Source organism: Polypterus senegalus, chromosome 2 (assembly GCF_016835505.1).
Source record: "Polypterus senegalus isolate Bchr_013 chromosome 2, ASM1683550v1, whole genome shotgun sequence".
Taxonomy (NCBI): domain Eukaryota; kingdom Metazoa; phylum Chordata; class Cladistia; order Polypteriformes; family Polypteridae; genus Polypterus; species Polypterus senegalus.
In genome coordinates, this window is record NC_053155.1 from 152,696,969 (window position 1) to 152,708,544 (window position 11,576).

Below are 11,576 nucleotides of genomic sequence, written 5' to 3' on the forward strand. Positions count from 1 at the left end.
TTTGGCAAAGTCAAGATCAGCGAATCTTTCTTCAACAACAGATGCCCAATAGCCACTGGACCCTAAGACCTTGCCCAACACCTAGTCCATGCAAGCATGGAACAGAGCAGGAGCAAGAACAAACCCCAGAATCAACTGGGAAAAATGCATAAGTTCTGCCTGCACAATGCACAGTACTTATAGTATTAGTGTACAGGCAGGTCATGATTTCCAGGAACCTTGAGGGTATCCCGCAAAGTCTCAGGATGTTTCACAGGGCAGCTTTACAAAAATTGACAAAGGCTGCAAAGAAACTCTGCTGATATTCACATTTGTGCTCCATGAGAACCCTCAGTACCAGGATACGGTCGATGGTAGACTTCTTAGGCGTAAAACCAGACTGCTCCGGTCAGTGTTAGGTGAGCAAGTGATCACAGATCCTATTGAGGATGACTCTAGCAAGGACCTTACCCAGCACAACAGCATTGTTATCCTCCTGCAGTTGCCACAATCCTGGGGCCTCATGTATAACGCCTTGCGTAGAACTCGCACTATAACATGGCGTAAGCACAAAAGCCGAAATGTGCTTACGCACAGAAAATCAGATGCAGGAATCTGTGCGTACTCCAACTTCCACGTTCTTCCGCTACATAAATCCCGATCAGCGTGAAAACTAACGCTCGTGCACGCGCATTTTGTAACGCCCTAAATCCTCCCAGAATTACGCCTATTTGAATATGCAAATCAATATAAATCGCCCTTAAGCGCAGCCTTCTGTGAAAAGACAATGGGAAAAGCACGGGGAAAATATAAGAATTTCAGCGAATACCAAGTGGAGGCAAAGGAAAAACATACTATTTGTTCAAATAAACCGTGAAGCTCACATTCACAAATCGCACAGTGCCGGAAATAAAAAAGAAGTCACATATCAAAGTTGCCGTGAAAAGAAGAGTTGTAAGCCCACTGTCTGAGTGTCATATGAAAGCTTATTAGGGTACAGAGAAAAAAGGCACACAGTGAGGAAAAAGCACAAAATGTCAACTTTAATCTCGAATTTTCCACTTTAATCACGTAGTTTATTTTGTCATTTAGTAGAACATTAAAGTAGCACGTTAAATGCTTTGTTTTGTATTTGATCTTCTATGTGATCTATGTGTGTGAATCACTACTTGCTTCTTAAACTGGCTCTCTTCCTCCAACTGGACACAGAGTCCATTACATTTGTGATATTACAGTTCTCTGAATAACTAAAATACTGAGATGTATACGTGATGTCATTTTCATGATGATAGGAGCTAAAGCACATTATTAAACATGTGTTTCATGAGCCTCCTGCTCATGACAAGCATTTATCTTTTGTCGAAATTTGTCGCTGCGTTTTAGCTGTGTTGTTATTTTCTCTTTCTGTTTTATATTCAATATATATTGGCGTAGCCACCACTGCAGTCCTTGCTTTTCTTTCCCCAAGTAACCGATCGCCACACAATCAGCTCTGTAATAGACGTTAAGCCATCTGTAAGCTTAGCGATTCTTCAAAAGCGTTTAAAGAACATTGAAATATCTTCGTAGTACATGTTTAATTATTCTATCCTTCACGACACTCCCAGTGAAGAATATAGATTATTTAAATGAAGTTAAAGTTTTATGTGTATAATTTAACAAACATATTTTGCTGCATTTCACCTTAAAAATGATATTGTCATCATATGTAAATACGCGCTTTATAAAGTGGTTCAGGTTGTGAGATATTATAACTATAGTGCAAGTTTACAGTGGGGTGATTGTACTTATAAGTAAAAACCGTTCTACAAGGAGCAATTGATTGAGTGCATTTAAAGTTCTTGGGATTAAACTGTTTTGAACCGCGAGGTCCGTACAGGAAAGGCTTTGAAACGTTTTGCAGTGGCTGAGGTAGCGTGTCCTTATAGCTGTATACCGATAATTCTCTTTCCGATCAGCTGCTGCTGTGATTAACACTCAGATACCGTGATATAAATACTTTGAGTCGTGCAGTGAGAGTAATATGGAAAAAGATGATCCGCTGTGGCAACTCCTAACGGGAGGAGCTGAAAGAAGAAGAAGAAGAAGAAGAAGAAGAAGAAGAAGAAGTGAGAGTAACAACGCTAAAGCAGTTATGGTATTTGGAATACTATGGCTGTTCCCTGGACCATTATATTGTTACGAGTTAATTACAATCAGATGCATTACACTAATAAACAATATGCGATTAGTTTCTGTGTATTTATAAAGCCGCGTCATGAAAATAATGAGTAATTACACAAGAACAGTAGCATTGCTTTGACGCTGGGTGCCGCCAGTTTGCAAAACCGGCGGAGAACTTGCGCACGACAAGGCATGAGGTACCGTGGAAAAGTGCGTGGCTTTACGCCAAGTGTAGGTTTTATACATCGCGATTTGAACGTGGAAAAGTTCTTACGCAACATTTCTGTGCGTACGCACCGTTTATACATGAGGCCCCTGGTGATCACCATTCCCTTTCCAGATAGAGATGACAAGTCCCAATTTCCATTTAGTTGGAATGATGTCCGTCTCCCAAATGGAAGCAAAGATTGCTTGCAATTCTAGGAGGACAGCCTTACCACCAGCCTGGAGAAGTTCACCCCAGATACCACAGATCCCTGCAGCCTTCCTTCCCCTCAGCTGGTTCACCACCTGTGCAATCTCAGTGAGATTGGGTGGTGCCTAGCTAATTGGAGGATCAGCTTCAACAACGGTGGACCCAGAGATATTCAACATCTTAGCTGGAGGATCAGCTTTAAACTGCTGCTCAAAGTACCCAGCCCAGCAGGTCACAACTGCAGTGTTATCCATAGGAACCATTCCATCAGTCACCCTGTGACTCCCCGAGGAACAAATTCAGATGTGGGTAATACTTCGATTCCTCTGTAAGCAAGACATTGGAGAGTGCCCCCAATGAAATATGGAGTTTACGCAGCTCCTCCGACAGCAGAGGAAGATGATCATCATGTTGGAGAGACAAGACGTTTCACGTGTCTATCCTGATCGACCAAATCAAACTGGGACCCATGTGCTGCTGTGCAGTGAGTGATGCATCAGCACCACACCAGCTCTGATCCCTGACAGGCCTGACTCCATTAGCTCTCTGATGATTTTGACTCCTCTGGGGATGGGGCTCCCAAGGGGTTTCCCACATCCCCTTCATAATGCGAGCAACTTTCCTATGGACAGCTGCAGCAGAGCTACTCCCACTGAGAGCAGAATGGAGTCCTTTCCGTTGCAAGATATAATTAATAACATTTTAGAAAAAGCATTTATATTGGGGGAAAAGGACATTCTCCCTTCTCTGTTGTTTTTATACATGTGCTCATGCTGGGGGTGGTGGTTGAATTCTATTTTCTTAAGTTTCACTTGATTGTATGTAATGTTATTTTCTTCAAATAAATTTTTAAAAAAGTGAAGCAACAAAAGCAGGACATGTCACTGACCTGACTGAATTTAAGGATTATAGTGCCTATAGTTGGGGCTTTCCAGTCAGTGATAACAGCAAATTTAAAAGAGTTGCCTGCAAAGTGACAAAATAAAGGTTGGACTGGAGAGGGACTGATTCTGAAGAAGTGCTGAATGAAGGCAATCATGGCAAGTAAACTGGAGCAGAGGAGAAAGAACACTGAAATAAAAGTCGTTACTTTACTTCCTATACTGCATAGGTGTTCTCATGTTCAGTCCTGGAGGGCTGCAGGTTTTTATTCTACCCCAACTGAGTAATTAAAAGCTAGTCCTGGCCAATAATGGATTTTATTTAATTTTATATCTTGTTAGTATGTCATTATGCCACATTAAATCTTTCTTGTATTCCAGATTTCTATTTTCAGAAAGCATCATCTAAATGTTTTATGAACTGTAGCAGATTAGTAATTCCTTCTATTTCCTTCCAAATATTTTATCAAACAAGATATGTCATAATGAGCACATACAGTTAGATCAGATCTTCTTTAGTTCAGTCCTAATGGCCCACTGTGGCCACATGTTTTTGTTCCAGCCAGTTTCCCAGTTAGTAACATACTTTAGCTGGAGCTGATCTCACTGTTTAAGTAGTTAATCTATTTAGAAGATAATAAAAATTTAACAAATGAGAGGGGACCATTCAGTCCATCAAGCTTGTTTATTAGCTAATAACTAAGCAAAGAAAAAAAAAGGAAGACACAAGATATACTGTACATACTGAATAACCTCCAAGAAACTTAAATAAATGCTTCTGACATTTTAATAAAAAAACTGGAAAATAGTTTTATAATTTATGAATTGACACCAAAATACTGTATAGGAGCCAGAAAATCTCCTGCTTAACTAAGGAAGTTGTCTCAATCAATTTCTGCATTTAATTGAACTAACATCTGCAGCTATAAGTGAGCCTGACAGTGAATTTGAGAGCCACAAAGTTAGACAGTGAATTGAAGACTCCTTTGTTATTTGCATTCAATTGTTTATTGGCAGCTGGTTAAAAAAGCAGGTTAATTAAAATGAAGAACAAAAAATTACTTAAGAATCAATTTCTTAAGCAGCAATAATTATTTTCTAATTAATAAACTGAGCTGAAACCACTACAGCCCTCCAGGACTGAACTTGGGAACCCCAGTGTATTCCATTGTGATGGTTTTAGAGAGATTAACTATCACTCAACCCATGCAGAAGTATCATGATCAATTTCATTGTCCTTCATAATGTCACCAGCAGTACTGGCACCACTTTGGTAGAAAGCTTTTTTAAGTTTACAGCACATCAGAGATGTTTTGTTAGCATGCATTTTCTCTGTTACATAATGTGGCTTACAGTAAATGGTTGTTAGACTGGTGTATTTAATAGATGTACAGATTTAAAAGATGTACAGAACAAAGCATTACATTTTATGAACAAAAGTGTTTATGCAGTCAATAAGTAAAATCGGGAGAGGGACAAGTGGTATTTGAAATATTACATGGAATTTGAACATAAAAATCAAGTTTTAGTGTAATAGTTACTGTAATATATGTTATTACTGATATGTGTAATTTTTGAGGCATTTTTTTGCCTTTGGCCCCAATTATGCCTACTTTAAGCCTAATCCTTCTATATAAAAGCGGTCGGGATTGTCCTTCCATCCCGTGAGTGCTACGCAGGCGCGGAGTTTCACACACGCCCCGTCCATTTTTCAGTGCACGATGGGATTTGTAGTTTCGTTTTTCCAGGTAAAAGATGATTTTCTACTCCAGACTGTGCGATATCTTCTTCTTCTTTCTTACTATATAAAAGCGGTCGGGATTGTCCTTCCGTCCTGTCAGTGGAAAGCGTAGCGGTATTCCACTTATTACAGACTTACTACTTGCAGCTTGCGGTACGAAGCGACATGATGTGAGCAGAGTTCTGCTGCTCCCATTGTTCCCTTGCTTTTGTGAGCAATGCACTGGAAAAATAGACAAAATTATATCTCTGGAAATAATTAATGTTGATGGAGTACAAATGCCTCACCGCGTAGTAAATATCAGGGGGGTTCAAAAGGGTGACCTCAATATAGAAAAAAAGTTTAAATTTCATCACAAAAATAAGAGAAACTACGAGTATTAAAGTAATACCGCTCAAATGCAATATAACCAAATTAATGAGTTTGTATAAAATATCAAATTGATCTACATATTGAATTGCCTTAAGAAGTGGTCAACTTAAAAGTCGGTCGCCTTAAAAGGTGGGTCAGCCTAGTAGTCAAGTAAGCTTTGTTCCACTTAACACTGCTTGTTCTTGAGAGTTACTGGGATTCTCTAATAATTCATTTACTTTGCATTGTCCCATGCTGGTCACTCTTTCCTTTGTTTTGTGTATCAACGTCTGCCACTTTTCATCACATTTGGGTTTCTCTTGAAATTGCTTCTTGTCAGCTCCATGCAAACCAAATCTATCAAAAAAGACCTGCTGTACATGTAGACACCAAGACTTAATATTACCGCAGTTATTGCAAGTAAGATGTTGCTGCTTAATCTAGTGTATTTGTAAACCTTGCACACCCTCCAAACAAAACAATTATATTAAGACAATAAAGTATGTAGATTATTAAGGTACATTAAAAGCAAGTTTTATTTACAACTTAAAAAAAATCCAGCCACATTATACCAGGTGTGGGCAGTCTGCTGAAGAGCATCATACCTACACCTGAGAAGTATGCTTTAAATAAACTAGCACATAAAAAGCTATTAATCTTTTCTTCTGTAATATAAAATTGCAAAGAAATTGACATTTGTATATGCCATCTGAATAACAGCTTTTTTCCTCCCCTTTTTTAGGCTTCTACAGATCAGTCCGCCAAGAACCAGTTTCTTTTGGTGAAATAGGAGGAAGAACCCATGTAAGTTATGTACAGTGGTATGAGTGTGGAACAACGATACCAGGAAAATGGTAACACTTTCCTTATGGCCTGTGGACAAATGGATTGTAAAGGGCACAAGAAAATGGGGGAATGAATTTGAACTTTTTTTAAAAAAAATAAATATTCCTAACATGTAAACCTCAATTTTACTAATGTGGAAAATGTATATAGCATCTCTATCATTTAAGAATTTTACTGAGTGTATTTCTAATAGTGGAAATTGATAACCATATTTATCAAACTGAAAAGTCAAAATGAATTTAAAAAAATGAGCAAGGGGAATTTATACCAGGAAAATATTGGGAAGCTGGCTCCCTGAAACTATTTTGATTACAATCTGTATATTATTATTTATCAATATTTTAGATTGAATGTTATCTTTTCGTTGATGAGAGTTTAAGGTAAAGTTCATTCATTCATTCATGCAGGCCACATTATAAGACAAACTGTTGTTGCAGGAAATACACACTTGCATTCCAGTAACTGTGCTTATTGTACACAATGGCTACATATTCATGTATTTTCTTTTCTGTTCACAGTTTATGGTAAAGTTTTTAAATGTGTACTTTAATCTGTTTCACCAGTGCATCAATTAGACAAAAATCTGATTAAGATTTACTAGAAATATTCAAGCAATTGATATACCTTTTGAAAATCATGAGTTCTGTTTTTTTTTTTTTAAGTGATGGCAGATACTTGGCCTTCTCTTCTTGGAGTGGAGTTAGGTTCAGGAAATTGTCATGATTTTATTTTTCACAATAAAAGTGTTTGTGAAATCTCAGAGTATAATATATGCAAGTTCAGAATCCATACTCTATTGACAAAAAATGTGTGTAAGGATTGCATATCGACAGGACAAGATCCAAAGAATGCCACTACCATGATTTAAATAAAAACCAAAAAAACAAATCTGAACTTGCTATTAATCCATTAATTAGGGGATTTGCAAATAACAGAGTACAGCACAACTGTCTACACATTTCCACAATGTGAGTATTTTGATCCTTATTTATGTATGTAACAAGAACAGAAAAAAATCAAATCAAGTCTCAATAAATATTTAGGATATACTATAAAAACAAAGTGCTTGGCAGCAAAATGCACACTTTTTGCATTGTTGTGTGTAGTTATAGGTAGCACAAGTTTGACTTACTCGAAGTCTCAGTGTTTTCTTAAACGCTGGTGTATCTTACAGGTTGGTGCTTAGGTGAACCTTCAGTGAGTACAAATGTGAATCAGTGTTAAAATATTGATATTATTAAAAAAGAAATCTTAAACTGATTTTTTTTACCTTTATTATTAAGACAGGGTGCTGTAAAGTAACGGTTTCAATTGCATCTGAAAGAATAAATTAACATATAAAAATGTATAAAGCAATGTGTATTTGTTGGAGCAAAGTATACAGTTTATATTTTCTTCAAGTTCACAATAAACTGTCAAATTATTCTGTACAAAAATATTACTTTACAACCAAAAGTCATAAATTGCAGTTTGCACAGCATTAAAATATTTGTATATGTGAACAGATGTTAACAATTCTGTCTTTTTTGCCTGTCATCTTTAATGCACATTATACTCATTCATTTACATGAAATTAAAGAAAAATTGTACATTGTATCTGTTGTATTTAGAAAGTGTAAACATAACAGCCTACATTAACAAATGTAACTGCAAAAAACACAATTTCCTGATTTCTTTTGTTTGTACATAAATTAAAATGTAAACCAAGTCTTGATAAAATTGTCTGTGTTTATTTATTTATTTATTTTAAGACATCTGAACTAGCATATCTATATCTATCACACATTTGGAAAAAATGTGCTCACAGCACTCATGGTCTTTGCTTTAAAAATCCTCACCTAAACCTCTCTTTTTTTAATTTTTAACTTGAACAAACTTAACAATTTTGATCAAAACACACAAAACTTTGGAGATAAGTAGAAAAGTTTATGTATGTCCAACAGGTGAGAAGTTAGGAAACTGTCATTTTTCTGAAATTTCAACCAGTTAGTTACAGCAGTCAGGAATAGAAACAGTGCATAAAAGAAGTCACCAAAATATGGCTACAACAACATGGCATCAATAACACTGCTAATTTGTATGCATCAAGACAGCATGCCTTAAATTAAATAGAGAAAGTACACATCACCAAATCATAAGCAAAAGCAGATCAAAAACTGAAAACCTAATAAATTAACTAAATGGTACTAGAGAACCAGGGGAGAATAATCAGCGGCCTTAAGTCTCATACATCCAGGGAAGAATGAACTTTCAAGGAACTGCACAAAACTATGTCGTTATTGCCAAGTAATTTCACAGGGTCATTTATAAAACCTAACATCACTAGAATAGCATTAGCATTTGGTGATGGTAAATCACTTAAATCAATTGTGAAATTAGATCTGTAGAATAATTAAAAGATAAAACTTGCAATATTTTGATTACTGCCTAAAGAATCATTACAGTGGAAGCACACCTTTGCATACACCTTAATATGCTTATTTGCCAGTGGCCAATAATAACTGATGAGTTATCATAATATAGTTATTACTGGATGATCAAAGCGATCAACAGTTTCAGAGAAGTTAAAATGTTACATTTAGGAAATCCACAGGGACCTGGTTTATTTTTCTTTTCAACAGTTTCTTCCATGAAGACAGTCAGCAATATGAAATGTCCCTATACAGCATATATAACAGTCCTGATACAATATTCCTATGAAAAAAACAGTACTAGGGAAATCATATTTCTTTCTAGAAATCATTTGACAAGTGTTTTAAGTCCCAAACTTTGGACATCCTCCTCGGATATAACTCATAAACAATGCTTCAGAATAAAGATTGTAGCAAAGTATTACAAACTGTAATGCTGCATTTCCCAAATTGGAGTCTACTCTACTAATGGCATTCAAGAAGCAGAATTCATTTCACTTTATCATATATGTTTTTAGCTGCAGAAAATAATATAGTACTAATAAATAAGATGATTCAAAATACAGTATAATACTTGAAGTGTTTTCATAACAAATGAACACGTGGAGAATCACGTGTGCTTTGTGCTGACATGTGCTTTGCAAACGCTAGAGTCTGTTGAGAGTTGTTGGTTTGTTCTGTGGTGTGAGATTTACATTAAAAAAATACATTTTGCTCTTAAAAACTTGGGTTTTGGTTGCCTCTAAGGAACCGTGTGGGAATTTTTTAAAGCTTTTTTCCCTTTAGAAGGGTTTTTTTTTTGCTTTTTTTTTCGCCCGCACAAGAGCAAAAGTAGCTGGGTGTTTGGAAGTGCGCTTGGAAAAGTTATTTGTACTTGTTCTTTTTCTTGTTATCTGTATTTGAATTAGCATCGAGGCGGCAGGGTAGAAAGCAGCAGTAACTGATATCGGCATTTGTAAATAAATAACCGCGTCGTCGTAACAGCGATTCCTTAGTTTAAAGGAAAAAAAAAAGGCCGCGGCTGACTTCAAAGCAGTAAAAGGTGGAAACTCAGTAGTGCGAAGGTATGCGGCCTGCGTTAAGACGCCGATCAGGCACAATGAGCAGTAGGAGCAAATAAGGTAGTAAAGTTTTATTTATTTGTTTATTTTAGATTAAACAGTCCTTGGCTGTCCAGAGGTAGAACAGTTAAGTGGGCGACAGCGTATTGGTTCATTAATACGGGGGAATACAAACAGTGCGAGTGAAGAGCTTATAAGTAAGAAGAGCGCAAAGTTAGAAGAGACAGAGAAAAGTAAAGTTAACCTCATAGAAAGGCAGGCAGCTGAGAGGGAAGAACAGTACAGGAGTTTAAGGGGAAAAGGTGTAAAGTATCTGTAGCAGATCTTAGTGTTAAGGAGCAACTGAAAGAAGAATTTAAGAAAGAAAAAAAAAAAGTTAAGGCAGTTTAGTAATCCCAAGTCAAATTTTAATAATGAGGCCAGTGCAATGCAAGTCCTGTTGGATGTTGGACTTTTAGATGATGGTTTGGAAGAGCCAGTTGTCTATGAGGGCTACATCTGCAAGAGATGCCAGCTGATCCAGCACCTCGAGCTCAGGGTCGCTGAACTGGAGGAGGAGTTGGCTGACCTGCGTTGTAATAGAGAATTGGCGGACTTGGCCCAGGTGTCCTTTAGAGAGATAGTGTGCACCCCTAAGGTGGCGGGAGGAGATTCCAGACCAGACAGGTAGGAATAGGTGGGTCACGGTCACAAGGCGTAAGGTAAAGGGTGCACACTGTCCGGGGGCATCAACCCCAGAATTAGAAGTGTCTAACCGTTATCATGTCCTGGCGGAGCTGGACGGTGACTCTGATAATTCTGAGGTGGTAGGCAGGGTTGAGGAGCCCCAACGGGCCACCTCAAAACCAGTTCCCAAAAAGAGAGGTAGTGATAGTTGGGGACTCAATCATTAGGGGATTGAAGCGCAGGTGTGCTCCAGAGAGAGAGAGTCTCGACGGTGTGTTGCCTTCCGGGAGCACAGGTGGGAGACCTCGCTGGAAGGGTGGATAGGCTCTTGGCCAGAGCGGGTGGATCCAGTTGTCATTGTCCACGTTGGAACAAATGACATACATAAGGGTAGTCTGTCAGTTCTGCGATCCAAATTCAAAGAGTTAGGTACCAAGCTGAGGAGCAGAACTGACAAGGTAGTCTTCTCCGAAGTTCTGCCTGTGCCACGCCAGTCCAGGTAAGATTGAGGAGATTAGAAGGCTTAACGCGTGGCTCAAATCTTGGTGCAGGGTAGAAGGGTATAGGTTTATGGGGCATTGGGACTCCTTTTGGAACAGATGGGACCTGTTCGCCTGACGGTTACATCTGAACCGAGGGGCACCAATGTATTGGGGAGGCGTATGTGTAGGCTAGTCGAGGATTGTTTAAACTAGGGAATGGGGGGGCAGGGAGTTTAGGACAGGCCAGATTTAGATCTATACATGGAAGAACAAACAATGGTGTAGAAATAAAAATGCATAGTAATGTAAATTTTAAGCAAACACGTAAAGATAGAAGGATTAACACATTAAAAATAGCTTGCCTTAATGCTAGAAGTATCAAAAATAAGGTAAGTGAGTTGGAGTTGTATGTAGCAGAGCATAATTATGATATTATAGCAATAACGGAAACCTGGCTAAATAACAAAGATGGGGATGAGTGTAACATAGAGGGATACACATTTTTAGGAAGGATAGACAGAACAGAAAAGGAGGTGGGGTTGCTGTTTATGCCAAACAGGAATTAAATGTAAGTCATCTT

The 11,576-nt window shown here is 37.8% G+C and overlaps 1 protein-coding gene across 14 annotated transcripts in view; it reads left to right on the plus strand.

Annotated features, from left to right (window-relative positions):
* Positions 1-8,095, plus strand: part of LOC120523489 (target of Nesh-SH3) — a 281,674-nt gene extending 273,579 nt beyond the window's left edge. For all 14 annotated transcript variants that reach the window (XM_039744835.1, XM_039744841.1, XM_039744837.1 and 11 more), the window contains one exon: positions 6,273-8,095. In XM_039744835.1, the coding sequence (XP_039600769.1) occupies positions 6,273-6,388 (116 nt within the window). In that variant the 3' untranslated portion in view covers positions 6,389-8,095. The remainder of the gene's footprint in view (positions 1-6,272) is intronic.
* The last annotated feature ends 3,481 nt before the right edge of the window (positions 8,096-11,576 follow it).